We start from the raw sequence: 21,195 nt of genomic DNA, 5'->3' as shown, positions 1-21,195 counted from the left end.
AGGGACCTGCTGCTGCCAAGGGCTGTCTTCCCTCCAAACTACATCATAATTTTTAGTTTCGACAGAAGTATTCCCAGACCCAGCTGCCAGAACACTGGAGACGCCTTTCTGTCGCCCCTCTCTGGGACCTGACTTCTGCCGATTTCTTAGGCTTGCATCTGCCTCAGGCAAGCATTGCCACGTTGTACGGCATGAGTCGAACACTGCTGATGCTTCTGTCCTTGAATTCTGATGCTCTTCTCGATTAAAATCAAATAACACAGCCGAATCAAAATTTGGATTTAGATGTGTTTCGCATCAATCAACTGCAATATTCCAGCTGTTTATTTTACAAGCTCTTCTGCGCCAGTTTATGCTTCCCATCACCTTAATAGACTACATATCATTATGTTCAGAAACGTGTACAGGACAATAGTATGTCACTGGCATTTCTCACACCTCTGTTACTATTTTAGCCATTATGTAACTTTCTATTCCTCTATTACCACCAAATACCCTTTGTAGTAAATAATTAACAAAAACGAAAATGAAGGCACACGTTCTGATTTTGGTGATCCTTTTAAAGATCATAAGTTCGTAAAAGGTATTTGAAATTGAGAATATCTGATATTTCAAAATAAGTCTCTTGTCTAAAATCACCCAGAATGATATTTTTAATGAGTCATAAACTGGCCTGTAAGAGTCAATGCCCTACTTCACTTGGATTAAAAACAGTGATTCACTCTTAACCCAATTCGAAGCCTCTGATTAATTTGTCATTGTATTTTTCGTTTCCAGCCTATAAAGTATTAAAGTATGTGCCACATATTGTGGAAGTGACTTACAATTCATTGAAGATAAGAATATCATTGAGAGACGTACATGGAGAAGGGGAGCCCATCTTATATCAGGTGCAATACAAGGTGAGCCTGAAAATGAATTTTTTGACATAAAAAGTTGTGTATTTATAGAATCAAATTATTTGAAGAAATGATGACGCTTGGTTTAGTTTATATTGATGAACAGGCATATGAAAATAGTTCTTAAACTGCATCAACATCATTATGGCCAACAGCAGCAATTTGACGTCCATGGCTGGATATAAGCTGCCTACATGATTTTCTGTTAGTTACAGTCATCAGCTATTCACATCAACATTGACCTTATATGTTTCCTGTAATTGTCAGCCCACCTTCCATCTAAACACCATTTCCTTCTTTTTGTACAGCTTCGTACACAGGAAAAACTTGCCGCAACTCCCATCTGTACAGCAAAATAGGGTGGACAGAAGCAATTTTCAACTTAAAGAAATGATAATTTCAAAAAAAATACGAAAGTCAAAATTATATGGAATTATAGGTCTCGTGCCTGACATTAAACATATTATTAAACTTGAGACCTAACTCATGTTTTCATAACATTAAAAAATTAAAAACTTGCTGTTCACACCACAGAGAGGGGTAGGTATAAACAACTTATCTCATTTTTTGTGTGAACAGGTCATGACAAAATCTATTTTGGATCTCGAACAATAAGGATCCAAACTTATCTGGTTCAAAAAAGCCTTAGTTAATCCAAGAATTAAAAATATCCAATGAATTGTATTTTTATTACATTTTCGAAAGAAAAATTGTAATATCTCTGATTACTTTACTGTTCAAATGTCTGTGAAATCTTATGGGACCAAACTGCTAAGGTCATCAGTCTCTAAGTTTACACACTACTTAACCTAAATTATCCTAAGGGTAAACACACACACCCATGCCTGAGGGAGGACTCGAACCTTTGCCGAGACCAGCCGCACAGTCCATGACTGCAGCGCCTGAGACCGCTCGGCTAATACCGCACGGTTTACTTCACTGTAATATTTAATTTGTAACCTTGATTTGTTTATTAATACACGAAGTGGCTGACATCATGTTTAAGAACTATGTGTTACCTTAACCGTGGTTAACACTTGGTTCAAGAATCATGAAAAAAGGTTGTATACACAGAAGAACCCTGGAGATACTAAAATGTTTCAGATAGATTATATAATGGTAAGACAGAGATTTAGGAACCAGATTTCAAATTGTAAGACATTTCCAGGGGCAGATGTGGACTCTGACCACAATCTATTGGTTATTTGGTTATGAACTGTAGATTAGAACTGAAGAAACTGCATAAAGGTGGGAATTTAAGGAGATGGGACCTGGTTAAACTGAAAGAACCAGAGGTTGTACACAGTTTCAGGGAGAGCATAAGGGAGCAATTGACAGGAATGGGGGAAAGAAATACAGTAGAAGAAGAATGGGTTGCTTTGACGAATGAAATAGTGGAGGCAGCAGAAGAGGATCAAGTAGGTGAAAAGACGAGGGCTAGTAGAAATCCTTGGGTAACAGAAGAGATACTGAATTTAATTGATGAAAGGAGAAAATACAAAAATGCAGTAAGTGAAGCAGACAAAAAGGAATACAAACATCTCAAAAATGAGATCGACAGGAAGTGCAAAATGGCTATGCAGCGAAGGCTAAAGGACAAATGTAAGGATATAGAGGCTTATCTCACTAGAGGTAAGATAGATACTGCCTACAAGAAAATTAGAGAGACCTTTGGAGAAAAGAGAACCACTTGCATGAATATCAAGAGCTCAGATGGAAACCCAGTTCTAAGCAAAGAAGGGAAAGCAGAAAGGTGGAAGGAGTATATAGACGGTCTATACAGGGGAGATGTTCTTGAGGACAATGTTATGGAAATGGAAGAGGAGGTAGATGAAGATGAAACGGGAGATATGATACTGCGTGAAGAGTTTGACAGAGCACTGAAAGACCTAAGTCGAAACAAGAACCTGGGAGTAGACAACATTCCATTACAACTACTGACAGCTTTGGGAGAGCCAGTCCTGACAAAACTCTACCATCTGGTGAGCAAGATGTATGAGACAGGCGAAATTCCCTCAGACTTTAAGAAGAATGTAATAATTCCAATCCAATAGAAAGCAGGTGTTGATAGATGTAAAGATTACCGAACTATCAGTTTAATAAGTGACAGCTGCAAAATACTTACGCGAATTCTTTATAGACGGATGGAAAAACTGGTAGAAGCCTACCTTGGGGAAGATCAGTTTGGATTCAGTAGAAATGTTGAAACACATGAGGCAATACTGACCCTACGACTTATTTTAGAAGAAAGATTAAGGAAAGAGAAACCTACGTTTCTAGCATTTGTAGACTTAGAGAAAGCTTTTGACAATGTTGACTGGAACACTCTCTTTCAAATTCTGAAGGTGGCAGGGGTAAAATACAGGTAGCGAAAGGCTATTTACAGTTTGTACAGAATACAGGTGGCAGTTATTAGAGTCGAGGGGCATGAAAGGGAAGTAGTGGTTGGGAAGGGAGTCAGACAGCGTTGTAGCTTATCCCCGATGCTATTCAATCTGTATATTGAGCAAGCAGTAAAGGAAACAAAAGAAAATTTATGAGTAGGTATTAAAATCATTGGAGAAGAAATAAAAACTTTGAGGTTACCCAATGACATTGTAATTCTGTCAGACACAGCAAAGGACCTGGAAGAGCAGTTGAACGGAATGGACAGTGTCTTAGAAGGACGATATATGATGAAAATCAACAGAAGCAAAACGAGGATAATGGAATGTAGTCGAACTAAATCGGGTGATGCTGCTGGAATTAGACTAGGAAATGAGACGCTTAAAGGAGTAAAGGAGTTTTGCTATTTGGAGAGTAAAATAACTGATCATGGTCGAAGTAGAGGGGATATAAAATATATAGACTTTCAATGGCAAGGAAAGCGTTTCTGAAGAAGAGAAATTTGTTAACACCGATTATAGATTTAAGTGTCATGAAGTCGTTTCTGAAAGTATTTGTATGGAGTGTAGCCATGTATGGAAGTGAAATTTGGACGATAAATAGTTTAGACAAGAAGAGAATAGAAGCTTTCTAATTGAGGTGCTACAGAAGAATGCTGAAGATTAGAAGGGTAGATCACATAACTAATGATGAGGTATTGAATAATATTGGGGAGAAGAGGAGTTTGTGGCACAACTTGACTAGAAGAAGGGATCGGTTGGTAGGATATGTTCTGAGGCATTAAGGGATCACCAATTTAGTACTGGAGGGAAGAGTGGAGGGTAAAAATCGTAGAGGGAGACCAAGAGATGAATACACAAAGCAGATTCAGAAGGATGTAGGCTGCAGTAGGTACTGGGTGATGAAGAAGCTTGCACAGGATAGAGTAGCATGGAGAGCTGCATCAAACCAGTCTCAGGACTGAAGACCACAACAACAACAACAATCTTGGTTTGTTTGTTAGTACATGAAGTCACTGACATCAAGTTAGAGAACTATGTCTTTGAAGCTACAAGTTGTATTATAAGAAGTAACGAGCAGCTTTCAAACAATACCTCCATGACTAAAAAGTGACTCATTTGCTCTTGAAATAAACATGTTTAATCATCCTTGTGTTTTCAGAAAGCAACAGAAACATAACCTGTGGGCTGTAAATAACGATTTTACTTTCACATACTTCAATCACAGCATAAGCTCTTGGGCTGAGGACAGTGGCATGTGGTTCTTCGTTTCCACCCAATTCTTGGTCTTCTTATGAAGAAAGGAGAAAGGCTGACGATTACTGTTTCTATTCACCTGCACTCCCCCCCCCCCCTGCATCCCCCCAATCCCCCAAATTCCGAAGCACTACACTTCATTTCAAATTACCAAAAATGCAAGTTACTTTAACTTATACGTAAATAGTGAACTTTTAGTTAGTGACATGGGGCAGCAAACTTGCTTATCATGTAGTTTAGCTAAAAAACACTATTTTATTGGCAATTATAAATAAAGTTACAAATAAGCAAATTTCACACCATGTCTGTTGTTTGTCATAGAGTGAACAAAACATTTACTGTCAGTGTTGCTAACTTTGAAATCCATTTTCATATTATATTACTTCATTACCAACTTAAACACAAAAAACATTCAATGATATTCCCATTTGTCTTCTGTCACTATAGCATGGTACTCTTATGGAAGTTTCGTTTCTCTTCATCAAATTGTTTCTGTTCATCCGATTTTATGCCATGTCTTCTCTATCACTGTTTCATTTTCACTGTCATCATAATTAGTTATTCAGAACTCAGTTTTTTCCCAGACCTATGTGTTTGTTTTCCTGTCTCTCCTTGCTGAAAATATTTGAGAGGCTTCTCCACACTGTTTCTTAAACTTCCCTCAGCTCATGAACAGTTTTGAGATGAAAAGTCCGTGTCACATTACTGTAAGTCAGAAATGGCAGCTCAGTGTGTAGCCTTACTTTTTCAGACACATTATTTTGTTAGTTTTCTATTTTGTTTCATTTATTAAAAGCATTCCCAGTCGATTATCTCCCACCATTTATTTCTTTTTCTGTGTATCATGTCATTCCTCAAAGTACAAAAGTTGATAAACTTGTTCTATGACTTTATCGCAAGTTTGTATGGTTTTCTTCTTGTTGTGTTGATTGCACATTATTTTGTTCTGGTTGTAATTAGTATGAAGTTGTTCATTCAATGTTTTTTAATTTGTTGCTGAAGTTTGTCTATAGTAAAGACGAAGTGAAGTTGGTTGAGTTACGTTCCACTAATGCAATTTCTTCCTGAATTTCCCAATGCTGAGATAGATAGCTTTCTCTTGGAGTGCTCTAAATAACTTTTGTGATATGTAAGCTCCTTGTCAGACCCCTCTTTAGGCTCTGAATTTTCTACTTATTGATTGGAACATGTATATCCTGAATATTTATGTTCTTCAGTGTCAACATCTTACTTCATCATCCATGTAGAATCAATATAATTTCTAAATAAGAACAGTAATTGATAATAATAGGAGAAAATTATTACAAAACCTCTATATCAGACACAGGTCAACTATATTATACTGGTATGTATTTGTTTACAGTACAGTCTGGCTTCAACTGCTGGAGACTGTGGTCATGCGTGTATAAGTTCCATTTGTATCTCTCTCTCTCTCTCTCTCCCTGTGTGTGTGTGTGTGTGTGTGTGTGTGTGTGTGTGTGTGTGTGTGTGTGTGTCTGTGTGTGGGTGTGGGTGTGTTTTGTCTATTTTCGACAAAGGCCTTGTTAACCGAAAGCTATCTGTGACTCAGCATCTCTGCAATATGGTGAGTAGCATCTATACTTTTCATAATATTGTTAGTGTTAATGTAGGACTATTTGTTTAATTATATGGTCTCTTGTCTGCTTGAAAAGTAATGTGATGCTTTTTTATACAGTACACTAATTTCTTGTTGAACGGGAGCCAGTTTTATCTGTATTTTATTTATACATGTGAATGATAAATTTATAATTTTGAATTTGTATTTCACATGAGAAGATACAAGTTTTCTGTATTTGTTGGTTTTCAATTCCAGTAATTTTCTTAATGAAACACATAATAATTGTTTGAAATATTTTTGAATTTTTTTATTGCTGACTGTCTTGCAGAATCTTTGAAGTAAGTGTTCATTTCCTGCATAAGAAACAGACGACTGAGCTGTGCAACTGGTAATGCAATGTAGGATTCATCATAGGGCTTCGTATCTGTTCTTGAAATATTTAAACAGATAAATGGATTTATGGGCTCCTCGGCTAGGGCTGTCACTCCCTGCATAGACACCGCAGGAATTTACAAGGTCCATTTCACCAGATGGACAACTACCAGCAACTCCTATTACGCACTGCCAATTTTCTAGTAGGACTGACTCATGAGTGTACAAAGGGCTGCACCAAGTACTGCATTACATCAAGTCACTAACAGAAGAATTATTTGTCCTATACATTGGCAAAGGAACAATAAAAATGAGTACCAGATGATGGGGCTCTTGTGGTTACTGTACCAATGGCAGTGCCTGGGCACCGAACCAAATATCACATTTACTTGGGCGTTACTACTACTGCCAAACTCTATTCAGATTGAAGAGTATTTTGAGAACATGGTAGCAACATCAGCATAAAGTTCTAGATTCATAAAACCTAGGTATTGTATGTTGTGCCTGTATGACGTCACTCAATCTTTCAAGGACATCAACACACTCATCTACATCTACGTCATTACTCTGCAGTTCATAATTATGTGCCTGGTAGAAGGTTTATCGAACCACCTTTAAGCTACTTCTCTACAGTTCCACTCTGGAACAGCACATACGTAAAACGAACACATAATATTTCCGTGTTAGCTCTGATTGCTATGTTACTATTAAGAGGATAAGATCACTAACCAAGATAGAAGCTATCAGGAACTCTCCTATTACTGAAGATAAAAATGAGCTCAAACTATTTTTCAAGTTTTGTGAGCTTTATAGGAAACTGTATAAAGACAAACAATTAATGGTTCTCATTTGTCAAATTTTCCTTGCTCTTGCAGGTTGATTGGGGCAAGTTTCACCAAATTATTTTGATCGTTATAATATAATTTAATAAACACTTATAATAAAAAAAAGTTCAAATGTGTGTGAAATATTATTGGATTTAACTGCTTAGGTCATCAGTCCCTAAGCTTACACACTACTTAATCTAAATTATCCTACGGACAAACACACACACCTATGTCCGAGGGAGGACTCGAACCTCCGCCAGGACCAGCCGCACAGTCCATGACTGCAGCGCCTGAGATAGGTCAGTTAATCCCGCGCGGCCACATAATCATAACGAATTTAAAAACCTTCAAAGTGGAAACCCTGAAGGAAAATCTTCTTTTAGTATAAAGATCATCATCAATAAACTACAACTGCATCATTAACTAACGCCTTCTCCTCGCTGACTTTCCTAAACAGCCGACCTTAATAGTCTTTTGTACAATTAAAGCAATCCCTCATTGACTAAAACAAAATCAGTTACCATAACGAAATATTTACAATTTTTAAAACTAATTGCTGAATCAAAACTATTCTAACAGCTTTTATTAAGATGGCCAAATTAAAATTGACGGTTGTATTGCTAACTAACACCAACCACTAGCTGGCTCCGGTCAACAAACTTTCTTTTGTCTAAACAATACTTCATCACTCATAACAACATTTGGTTTAACCAGTTAATCTACTGTCAGTCAACAGTCAGTACTTCCTGTCTCAGCTAAGATAACACTCAAAACATGTCATATTTCAAACCGAGTATTGGATTAACCCATTGCAAATAACCATAACAAAGAACAATTACGGAACGAGCAGGTAACTTAGCTGGCCCACTGCAACTTCCTGTTTCTGTTGCCATGTATGGAGAGCCGGACAGCCTTAGTACCACTGCTATTTACATATCAGTCTGGCAGCTCACCTTCCTTACCCATACATTCACACAAGACTGCGAACTGTTCCAAGGATTCCTGGAAGGCAGCGGTGGCCTGGATTCCATACGGAGCAGCACAGAATTTCATGCCACTTGCAGCAACCTTCACAAGCTGTAAACAGACACCATACAAGGCGAGTGTTCAAATCTTCACTTTACTGGTCGCGTCCCAGTTCACAGTCTTCGCCAGCCAGTGTGTGCCACAACTAACAGTACGAAAGCAATGCTTTGCCCACCAGGCATACACACAACGTCCGACATGACAACACACTCTCTCTGTTAACGCTCCGGTCAGGTAAAGACCTTGTACCGACACTGTAGTGCCAATCTTCAATAACAGTGCCATAATTGGCACAAACCTAAGATATAAAAACACAGCATACTTACAGAGGTCAGAAAGCTTTCAAAAACAGTAAGAGAGAATTTGTTGAAAGTATGCTGTTAATCTACCCAACCTAAATTTGCCACTTTATTAATTGACTGACAGTAAAGAGCATGCGAGAGACAACGAATTTTCAGAAGCGAAGTGAAAGTTAAAAAAAAGAAAAAAAATCTGAGGCACATGTAACAGAAAAATCCGAACACCTCTAAACCGTTTCAGAAAACGAATCATGCATTGTACACAGGATGCTTAAGAAATTCGTGTTTTTGCTGTGCGTCATAAAATAGCGGTATGTACTGACTATAAAGCTAACATTTGTAGACTCAGAGAAAGCTTTTGACAATGTTTAATGGAATACTCTCTATGAAATTCTGACTGTGGCAGGGGTCAAATACAAGGGGCGAAAGGCTATGGCAGTGTTAATAGTGAAAAGGCATGAACGGGAAGCAGTAGTTGAGAAAGGAGTGAGGAAGGGTTGCAACCTATCCCCGGTGTTATTCAGTCTGTATATTCAACAAGCAGTAAAGGAAACAAAAGATAAATTCGGTGTAGGAATTAAAATCCATGGAGAAGAAATAAAAACTTTGAAGTTTGCCGATAACATTCATTGTAATTTTGTCAGAGACAGCAAAGGACCTGGAAGAGCAGTTGAACGAAATGGACAGTGTCTTGAAAGCAGAATATAAGATGAACATCAAAAAAAGCAAAACTGGAATAATGGAATGTAGTGGAATTGAAACAGGTGATGCTGAGGGAATTACATAATGAAGTGAGTCATTTAAAGCAGTAGATAGGTTTTGCTATTTGGGGAGCAAAATAACTTATGTTGGCCGAAGTAGAGAGGATATAAAATGTGGACTGGCCATGGTAAGGAAAGCGTTTCTGTAGAAGAGAAATTTGTTAACATCGAGTGTAGATTTAAGTGTCAGGAAGTCTTTTCTGAAGGTATTTTTATGCGATGTGGTCATGTATAAATGTGAAACATTGACAATGGTTTGTTTAGACAAGAAGAGAATAGAAGCTTTCGATTATGTGGTGCTACAGAAGAACGTTAAAGTTTAGATGAGTAGATTATGTAACTAATGAGGTGGTAAAAGAATTGGGGAGACATTTGTGCCACAGCTTGACGAGAAGAGTGGATCGGTTGGTAGGACATGTTCTGAGGCATCATGTGATCACCAATTTAGTATTGGATGGCAGCGTGGAGGGTACAAATCGTAGAGGGAGACCAAGAGACGAACACACTAAGCAGATTGAGAAGGATGTAGGTCGCCGTAGTTACTTGGAGATGGAGAAGCTTGCACAGGATAGAGTAGCATGGAGAGCTGCATCAAACCCGTCTCAGGACTAAGGACCACAGCATTAACAAAGCTGTGCCTCATATGGATGCGTTTGTGTACTCGTACCATCAACAGGCCCCTAAGTTCGAGAAAGATCTCTTGAACCATAATGGCCCGCCTGTAGGACACCTGCTGGTGTCTGTGATTGTCTGCTGTATTGATCTTTATCAGGTGGCAAAGAAGCAAAGCGATTTGGAGCAACTCATCGTTATTACCACCGTCCTGGGTTATTCGAAGATCTTTCTTCCTGGCTCATTGTAATTCTGTATGAGATAAATAGCCTATTTTGTCACATTTGTTTAAAATTTACCTCCACACATATTGGTTGTATGTTGCGTTACAAACGCTCCAAGACTTTTATTAAGGAATTAAATTGCTTGTGTATCTACCTACTGGTTTTCCTCTCAATTTACAAAAAGCAGCCTCCAGCTACAATTTCATTGAGGTACTTATTTCTTCTTTTATTATTTGGACTGAAATAAACGTAATTATTGAACAGTGTCACTACACATTCGACAAGTGGTATTCATTAAAGACTGTTGGGCCAAAACAGCGCTGATCATTGGACTATTACCTTCTATCCCTCTTGACATATACCATTTTAAAGAATACATTAAATTTACCTTCACAAACAACTGCTTCACACTACCAGTCACTGATGATAATTTTTTTATATTTCTTTACATCCGAGTTGTGTTGGTACTTTGTTGAATGATCTTGTTTTGAGTGCAACTTTCACAGCGTTCCACACAAGCGACTTCTAATCAGATCAGTTTCCAATGGAGTATCGTCTCAGTTGGAAACTGGATTCGTGATTTCCTGTCAGAAAGGTCACATTTCGTCATAACTGAAAGCCACCGAATAAAACGGAAGTAATATCAGGCGTTCCCCAAGGAAGTGTTACAGGTCTCCATTAACGTTCCTTATTTACACAAGCGATTTAGGCCACAACCTCAGCAGCCTTCTTAGATTGTTTGCAGACAATGCTGGCTGGCATTTACAGTCTTCTAAAGTCATCAGATGATCAAAATGGTTTATACAAAATGTCAGTATTTTGCAGAAAGTGGTATTTCGTTGGTTGGTTGGTTGATTTTGGGGGGAGGGGGCCAGACAGCGAGGTCATCGCCCCCATCGGATGAAGAAAGGATGGGGAAGGAAGTCGGCCATGCCCTGTTAGAGGTACCATCCATGCACTTGCCTGAAGCGATGAAGGTAAATCACGAAAAACCTAAACCAGGATGGTTTGACGCGGGTCTGAACTGTCGTCCTCCCGAAAGCGAGTCCAGTGTGCTGACCACTGCTCCATCTTGCCCGGTGTGGCGTTTGACTTTAAAGAATGAAAAGTGTGAAGACATCCATACGACTAGTAAAAGGAATCCGCTAAATTTTGGTTACACGATAAATAACACAAATCTAAAGGCTGTAAACTCAACTAAATACTTAGGTGTTACAATTATGAACAACTTGAATTGGAACGATCACATAGTTAATGTGTTGGGGCAGCAAAACCAAAGACTGTGATACATTGGCAGAACACTTCGAACACTTAATAGATCTACTAAAGAGATGGTTTACATTACGCTTGTCGACCATCTGGAGTATCGCTGTGTACTGTGAGATCGCCATCATATAATATTGACGAAGGACATCGAGAAAGTTAAATGCAGGGCAGCACGTTTTGTGTTAACGCGAAACAGAGTGCCACGGATATGACACAGGAATTGGGGTGGCAGTCATTAAAACAAGAGGCGTTCTTCGCTGCGGTAGGACCTTCTCATGAAATTTCAATCACCATCTTTGTCTCCAGAGTCAGAAAATGGTTAGTTGTCACCATCTACATAAGGAGGAACGATAATCATAATAAAGTAAGAGCAATCAGAGCTCGCACGGAAAGATATATGCGTTGGTTTTCAGAGGCATTGTTAGGGAGTGAAACGGTAGAGAAGTAGCTTGAATATGGTTCGATTAACCCTCTGCCAGGCACTTCACTGTGAATTGCAGAGTAACCATGTAGATGTGGATGCAGATGTAATCATATTGCCAGCTAAGTAGACATTTTTCTGTCATCATGGCCAAATATACAATGATGACACGAGTAAGCGCAATAAGCATTTGAAACTCTGAATTTGAAGTGTGAACGAAATTAATTTGCACTGTATAAGTCTTGACTTAGAAATTTTATATTATTCTTCTTGCAGGAAGAGGAACAAAATGTTTGGTCAAAGTTATCTCCAAGATTAATTCCTAATGAAACCGAACTTGGAATCGTGACCGAATTTGAAATCATGGGGTTATTCCCTGGGAAAGTTTATGAAACCAGAGTTATTCTCATTGATAAGGATGGTGGTAGTTACCAAGATGATGTGCCAAAAAATAAAGCAAGAACTAAGTGCACAGGTAGGTTTCAAGAGAAAAATTTTCCTTTTTTCTATAAACATGTATTTTGACTGAAGAAATCTCAGCTTGAATTCATAGACATTATATTGTTTCCCAATATAGACAGAGTAATCATTTAACGTAACAGGGCATCTGATTCTTCTTTACATGCTGAACAATAACAAATATATTTTTTCTTCACTTATTAAGAGATATTGCTTGCACTAATCTGTACTATGCGTTTTACCATAAGAAACACCAAAGGCATGAACGATACCCATGTATAGAATCCGTACAGTTTAGTAAAATGTGGGGTCGATTATACTGATGTTGAAATCGAAGAAACATTTCTCCTAATTCGAAGAGCAGAGCCTTGGTCAGTGATGAATCCTCCTCTCTGGCGTGGACTATAATCCAGGGACATTACAATTTATTTACACTCATGTTCAGAAAAAACAGCAGACACGTCGAACGACTAGAGACAGAACGTTGGTATTCCCAGGACATGTACATATTATGGTCTGTAGAAATGATTAGCATTTTAGTATCCTCAGTTCAGCATGTATCCACCATGGGCACTGATAACTTGTTCCATGCGTGATGGCATCAACATGTATATGGCGCAAATAGGGTCCTGTGGTATAGCCATCCATGCTGCATTCACCTGGTTCGTCTGTGGTGGTTGGCATTGCAGCATATCCCCAAAAAATGGTTCAAATGGCTCTCAGCACTATGGGACCTAACATCTGAGGTCATCAGTCCACTAGAACTTAAAACTACTTAAACCTAACTAACCTAAGGACATCACACACATTCATGCCCGTGGAAGGATTCGAACTTGCGACCGTAGCGGTCGCGCGGTTCCAGATTGAAGTGCCTAGAACCGCTCAGCCACAGTGGCCGGCTACCATATTCCACACATTTTCGATGGGCGACTGGTAATCTCGCGAGCTAGACCAAAAGGTTGACCTCCTGTGACACCACGAAGGCACATTTCCTCCAGTAACATGTGGTCGTGCATTGTCTGGCTGAAAAATGGAGTCTGGACTGTTGTGCAGAGAGGGTATGGCTACGTAATTCACGTCAGTCACAAGGGTTACAGTGCCACGGACACACACCAATAGTGATTTGTCACTGTACACAGTAGCCCTCCACACCATAAGGTCTCGAGTGGGCTCTCTATGTATTGTGCGAATGCATTCACAGTGATCCTCCCCCTGTCTGTAGCGAACCAAAATGCGGCCAATCATACTCAAACAAGCAGAACCTGGATTCGTCCAAAAACACTATCTGAGTCCAATCCAGTCTCCAGTGACGCCGTTCCATACAAAACTCGTCTCAGGGTTGTTTCTGCACATTCGTCACACACAGGCAGCGAAGTCATGATGCGCACATAACCAATGTCGAAATAAACGGCGACGGGCTGTCACTCCCGATAGCGTACGATATGTTACACTGTTCCACCTTTGCGTCAGAGGCAAGGACGCATATCTGTCCTGCAATGCCATTTGGATGAGGTGTCGATCTTCTCAGGGCTGGTCTCGGTAGTGCGACTGACCCATCTCGTCGTGTTATACTGAAGTGCCAAAGAAACTGGTATAGGCATGCATATTCGAATAGAGAGAAATGTAAATAGACCGAATACGGCGCTGCAGTCGGCAATGCCAATACAAGGCAACAAGTGCCTGGCGCAGTTGTTAGACCGGTTACTGCTGCTACAATGGCAAGTTACCAGGATTTAAGTGATTTGGGACGTGATGTAGTGGTCGGCGCACGAGCAATGGGACACAGCATCTCCGAGGTGGTGATGAAGTGGGAATTTTCCTGTACGACCATATCACAAGTGTACTGTGAATATCAGGAATCCAGTAAAACATCAGATCTCCGACATCGCTGCGGCCGGAAAAATATCCTGCTAGAACGGGACCCATGACGACTAAAGAGAATCGTTCGTGACAGAAGTGCAACCCATCCGCAAATTACTGCACATTTCAATGCTGGGCCAGCAACAAGTGTCAACGTGCAAACCATTCAATCGATATGGGCTTTTGGAGCCGAAGGTCTTCTCGTGTAACCATGATGACTGCATGACAGATGGTTTTACATGTCATCTGGGCCACACAACATCGAAATTCCACTGTTGATGACTGGAAACATGTTGTGTGGTTATACGCGTCTCGTTTCAAATTGTATCGACGTGTACGGGTATGGAGACGTCATTAATCCAAGGCCCTGCTGGTTGACATGGGACTGTTCAAGCTGGTGAAGGCTGTGTAATGTGTGAGGCATGTGCAGTTGGAGTGATATGGGATCCCTGATACGTCTAGATATGACTCTGACAGGTGACACTTATGTAAGCATCCTGTCTGATTACCTGTATCCATTCATGTCCACTGTGTATTCCGAACGACTTGGGCAATTCCAACAGGACAATGCGACACCTCACACATCGGTAATATTTGCTCCAGGAACACTCTTCTGAATTTAAACACTTCCGCTCGCCACCAGACACCCCAGACATGAATAATATTGACCATATCTGGGATGTCTTGCAACATACTGTTCAGAAGAGATCTCTCCCCCCTCCCCCCATTCTCATATGGAATTATGGACAGCCCTACAGGATACACTGTGTCAGTTCCATCCAGCACTATTTCAGACATTAGTCATGTCATTGCCACGTCGTATTCTGGCACTCCTGAATGCTCGTGGTGGCCCTTCACGTTGTTAGGCAGGTATACCAGGTCCTTTGGTTCTTCAGTGTAGTAGACCATGTATGGAGAGTACCTTACTGTGAAAAGCAGCAACGTATTATAAGGAAAAAGCCCAATAGAAAAATTTCTCTTAAGGATCAGTCACAATATACAATAACAGCAAATTATGGTAGTATGAAGCAACATCGTGTACTGACACTGTCCCCTATTAGTGAAACCAAAATGCAAACGATGTGATTAAATATGGAAGCTAGACTGATCAGCCTAAACATTATGACCACCTCTCTAATAGTTTGTATGTCCACCTCTGGCATGGATAACAGCTGCGACACTTGGGCGTGTAGAAGCAGTGGGGCACACATGTGCACACAAATTACCTAATTCACGTAATCCTGGGGAGGTGAACGCTGGGCGCTATCGCCACATTCAATCGCATCCTAGATGTGTTCGATCGAGTTCAAGCAAGTTGGGGGGGGGGGGGGGCGACCACATCAATTGGAACTCGTCATAGTGTTCCTCGAATGACTCCCAACATACTCCTGGCCATGATCGTCATGAAGGGGCATAAGTCTGCATGCAGTGTACGATACTCCTTGGGCGCCATGGTGCCTTGTGCAAGCTCCACTGAACCCATTGATTCCCATAACAATTCTCCCCAGAGCATAATGGAGCCGTCGCCAGTTTATCTTTATCCCACAGTACAGATGTCGAGGAGCTGTTCCACTGGAAGCTGACAGAATCTGCCCTCTCCTATTGGTAAAGTGAAGAAGATATCAGCATTCATCATACCGTGCAATGCTCTGACCATGCGTCAACATCCAGTGCAGGTGGTCGTGCACCCATTTCAATCATTAACATTGGCACATGCAGGGTTCGTCAGCTGTGGAGGTCCATCGTTGGGAGTGTTTGATGCACTGTGTGTTGAGACACACCTGTACTCTGCCCAGCTTTAACATCTGACGAACACCCGACAAGGTGTGCAGTTTCCAAAATGCTCGTGCCGAGTCTTTCACAGTCTGACCTTGGTCAAGCTCAGACACATTGTGTGTCTTCCTTATTCTACACACAGAAAACACACTCACTCCATACGTGTGTCTGACTAGCAATAATTCTTCGCTAGGTGATGTTCCCGTCGCCTGGACGGGTTTATATCCACAGTGGGTCGGTGGTCGTAATGTTGCGGCTGGTCAGTGTACCTGGCACTGTGTTGGCATGCTCCCCTGCAGCTGGTTCAATACATCAGATTTCGGCCATCACGAGCAGAGGTCGCTCGCAGTGCACATGGGTGCCGGCTGTGCCAGTCCGGCTCCCGTGCCGGCAACTGCTACCAGCATCGTAAGTCTGGCGCGATAGCCGGAGCTCGATGCTAGGGTGATGGTTCGAGTAGATGAAAGGCGTTGACCGCAGATACCAGAAGACGCAGTAGGGGTGACGAGCTGCATGCGCAATAGTGAGCTGCGCCACTGGCGTCAGAGTGAACCCAACCAGCGCTCAGTAGCTCGCAGTTGCCAGAGCGTATTCTGTTGTAATTGCGTTTATGAGCAAAAACAAGAGTGTTTCCGGCACTGTGAAGTGTCATTACTGACTGGCGACAGAGTGTAGAGTTATGCCACAGTTGAGAATGCTCATATCTGCTCAGTGCTTTTACTGATTAGTATTATGAAAGGCATTTGAATATTTGTTCGAATCGCAAGTTGAAGATTGATGCTGTTGCAACTCAAAATCCAGCACACTTCGGTACTGATTCAGAGAGTAGTAACGAGCCAAATAATATTTGAAGTATTTGGGCACAAAAACGAAGCCAAGGTAAAACAGTAGAAGATATTTTTTACAGGTAAGTAGATTACCAAGTAATGAAGAAATTATTACTAGACTAAACGATAACTGTGAAAACAAAAACTGTTGTGAATGCAAAAACATTTGCGTATGCCAACAATTAGAAATTATAGAAACAGAAGTAAAAAACGTTATGCAAAAGAACTGAGATTTGCAGCATGGTATCTGTCGATTTAGTGATGAGTAACTCAAACGAAAACTTGTTCAAAAAGTGATTCAGGGCTCTATTTCTGACTGCCAACAATAAATGATTGTGAAATTTCTGTGTACTATTCGTCATTTGAAGATATTCCAAAGGTTGCAACTTCACATTGCCCTTCTTCCAAAGATTTCTCTTTGTTTTAATGTGTTTCATATGGACACGCACTTTCATTAGAATGAGTGCTATCAGCAAGAAAAAAACTTCAAACTGAAACTGAACAAAGACAGGAAACGAAGAAAGTAAAAAAAGTTGTATCATAATTTTCCAGAGAGCCTGTCAATACAGTTAAAGAGTTTAGACTGACATAGGAGGTTTCTCCATACTACAGGGCTATGTGGCCTTAGGTTTTGTGAGCGTCTTCCCACAGGTAAAAAAGCAATCCCATCCGAGACGGTGAAACAGGTTGACATCCTTTGGAAGCTTTACTCTAGCATTTCATCAACTATAGAAAAAGATACTGTAACTAATGTAAATTTTATGATAGTAATAATTATAATAATATACCAAAATTTGGAAAATCTCGATTACATTCATACCTGAGTATGAGCTAAACATATGCGCGCTGTGTGCTTATTATCTTCAGTGCAGTGTGGTGTGGTGGGGGAGGCGGGCTGGATCCACAGTGACATCACAGCTCGCAGCCCGGCTGTGCATGACCCCTACCTAAGGTTGTTGTCATCCATCCCGATATGCGATGTATCGGGACCATCACCGATATGAACCTTCTTGTCCCGACATCCCGACGATACCCAATTTTTGTCCCAATTTTGAAAAATTCTGTAACGAGCTTGGCTCAAGCACTGAAGTAACTCCATCTGCTAGCGCAACATGTAAATGCAGTCTCAGTTAGTTTTATTTACGTCAACAAGTTTATCTTAACAAGGTCGTCTCACATAATGCGCTGCATGTTGCGTATCCCGTGTCGACGATGCAAACACCTTCTAGATCCAGCGCCATCATTCGAGAACTATTTAAGCAGCGCCACGCCGAGGAATCGGGCAGTTCCTAATTGAACAGCGATCTGATAAGGCGATTCCTTCTAAAGGTGATACATATAACTAGTGCAAGATAGTAATGTGTAAAGTGTTTGCTGCGGGTATATCAGGCGTGAGCTGGCCGGTGTGGCCGAGCGGTTCTAGGCGCTTCAGTCTGCAACCGCGAAACCGCTACGGTCGCAGGTTCGAATCCTGCCTCGGGCATGGATGTGTGTGATGTCCCTAGGTTAGTTAGGTTTAAGTAGTTCTAAGTTCTAGGGGACTGGTGACCTCAGATGTTAAGCGCAATAGTGCTCAGAGCAATTTGAACCATTTTTGAAGCATTAATTTTTTGTTCGCAAAGTCGAACGTTGAGTTTTTTGGGGACCTGCTGCTGGTAATTAGTAAGTTTTTCATTTGCGAATAGGATAAGTTGACTTTTTGTTGGATTCTCCATTTACCGAATCATGGGTTGGGTTCGGTTGTTTGGGGAAAGAGGCCAAACAGCTAGGTCATCGGTCTCATTGGATTAGGGAAGGACTGGGAAGGAAGTCGGCCGTGTCCTTTCAAAGGAACCATCCTGGCATTTGCCTGGAGCGATTTAGGGAAATCATGGAAAACCTAAATCAGGATGGCCGGACGCGGGATTGAACCGTCGCCCTCCGGAATGCGAGTTAAGTGTGCTAACCACTGCGCCATCTCGCTTGGTTTACCGAATCATGTTTCGAATTTGTTTCTTCACTGACTGCACTGTAGCCGGCCCCATGTCACCAGTAAGCAATATCTTTATTGCATCACCTGGGTCTTGGGATGTGAGCTTCAGATGTCGTTTATAACAACGGGGTGATGAGGGGACCCTGGGGGACTCCCGATTTATGAAATACGATGATTTTTGAGCCTGAACTACTACCCATCTATTTCCAATGAGGTTACCTCTTAATTGTACTATTTCAGGTATGAAGTCGTATGCTATACCTTGTCAATGGAGATTTCCATGTCTATACGGAAGGCAGCTGTCACATCTGCTAAGTTGCAGGCTTGTCCTGCTTTGTTAGTTACTCTTAATAGTGGATTAGCGGTGACTGTTTCTGAAGTGAACTTCTTCATATGGTATAGTGCTGTTCTCTCCTGTAAGCTCTTGTTGCCTGATAGTTATTGCTTCAAAAGGTTTGTCAGTTATTGGGAGTAATAAGACGTCAGTATGAAATGGGGTTGCTTTTGGGTTTTCCAGATTTAGAAATCATTCTACAGTGAAGCGCCAAAGAAACTGGAGCAGAATACTGCACTGCAGTCGGCAACACCTATATAGGACAAGTGTCTGGCGCAGTTGTTAGATCGGTTATTATTGCTACAATGGCAGGTTATCACGATATTAGTGACTTTGCACTTGGCATTATATTCGGCGCACGAGCGTTGAGACACAGCATATCCGAAGTAGCGATGAAGCAGGGATTTTTCCGTACAATCATTTCACGAGTGTACCGTGAATATAAGGAATCCGGTAATCGACATCGCTGCGGCCGGAAAAAGATCCTGCAAGACGGCACCAACGACCACTGAGTAGAATTGTTCAGCATGACAGAAGTGCAACCCTTGCGAAAATTGCTGCAGATTTCAATGGACTGTTGATGACGGGAAACATGTTGCCTGGTCGTACGAGTCACGTTTCAAATGGTATTGAGCAGATGGACACGTTCGAGTCTGGAGACAACATCATGAATCCATGGACCCTGCATGTCAGCAGGGGACTGTTGAAGATGGTGGAAGATCTGTAATGGTGTGGGGCGTGTGCAGGTGGAGTGATATGGGACCCCTGATGTCTAGATATGACTCTGACATGTGACACGTACGTAAGTATCCTGTCTGATCACCTGCATCCATTCATGTCCATTGTGCATTCCAACGCACTTGGGCAATTGCACCAGGACAATGCGACATCGCACACGTTCAGGAGTGCTGCAGAGTGGCTCCAGGAACACTCTTCTGAGTTTAAACACTTTTGCTGGTCGCCAAACGCCCCAGACATGAACATTATTGAGCATATCTGGGATGCCTTGGAAACGTGCTGTTCTGGAGAGGTCTCCTCCACACCGTCGTAGTCTTACGGATTTATGGACAGCCCTGCAGGATTCATGGTGTCAGTTCCCTCCAGCACTACTTCAGACATTAGTCAGCATGCTTGCGGGTGCCCTACACAGTATTAAGCAGGTGTACCTGTGTCCTTGGCTTTTGAGTGTAATGTGCCCAAATGATACTGTTGTCTTCTACAAGCTATTTTATTTTGTTAGTTATGGTTTGAAAACGTTTGTCAGCTATTGGAGGTAATACGATATCAGTATGAGCTGGGATTTCTTTAGGGTTTTTGCAGGTTTCGGCATCATTCTAATATGCCAATTTTTCCGTTAAATAAATGTTTTTTTTTATTGTTGCGTTATATACATGTTTCGATGCGAAGAGAAAAATCTTTAACTTATGCTCTGTGACAGCGGAATAGAATGCAACCATTATATTATCATCACTCTTATTTTGGCGCGAAAGACAGCGGGCTCTGTATCGTGTTAGTCTGATTCGGAATTTGAGGCTATTGTTGCGGTAGCTATTATAGTATGTCGATGTTAATGTGCCTGTTGAGCGACGTTAATTCTGTCAAACTGATGATATTTTGCAAACAAACGAATGCAATAGCTACGTCAATACAGTAGTTTAAGCTTAAAAGTGAAGAGTATTTCTTGTCACGCAAAAGTGATCTGCCTGATATTGTAGACACCGAATACGGCTGTAGGAGTTTCAGAGAACTATTTTTGGATGCTCCCTGGTGAATACGGAGACGCGGCCAGTACAGCGGTAAGAGCGTTAACGCGTGATGATTTCTGTGAATTTCGTACGTGATCAGTTGGACACCCACCTTTCACTTGTGCACCGTTACAGGCTCTAAGGTTCTACAAGTGAAATTAAAGAGTCTCACTAGTTTTTAGGTTATCGTAAATCGTAACAGTTTTGTAGCTGCTATCTTCAGGTTTCATTTACAATTTCTACCGCGAGCGATAATGAATAAACTTCAAAGTCGAAGCTAAACCAAGCTACCGCT

At 41.1% G+C, this 21,195-nt stretch overlaps 1 protein-coding gene across 4 annotated transcripts in view; it reads left to right on the top strand.

The window, feature by feature from the left end:
• Positions 1-21,195, top strand: part of LOC126426407 (tenascin-like) — a 562,410-nt gene that overhangs the window by 360,844 nt on the left and 180,371 nt on the right. For all 4 annotated transcript variants that reach the window (XM_050088324.1, XM_050088323.1, XM_050088325.1 and 1 more), the window contains exons 14-15: positions 778-902; positions 12,204-12,402. In XM_050088324.1, the coding sequence (XP_049944281.1) occupies positions 778-902; positions 12,204-12,402 (324 nt within the window). The remainder of the gene's footprint in view (positions 1-777; positions 903-12,203; positions 12,403-21,195) is intronic.

This window comes from Schistocerca serialis, chromosome 11 (assembly GCF_023864345.2).
Source record: "Schistocerca serialis cubense isolate TAMUIC-IGC-003099 chromosome 11, iqSchSeri2.2, whole genome shotgun sequence".
NCBI classification, from domain to species: domain Eukaryota; kingdom Metazoa; phylum Arthropoda; class Insecta; order Orthoptera; family Acrididae; genus Schistocerca; species Schistocerca serialis.
The sequence above is the reverse complement of the archived record's forward strand: the minus strand, read 5'-3'. Positions and strand labels throughout refer to the sequence as shown.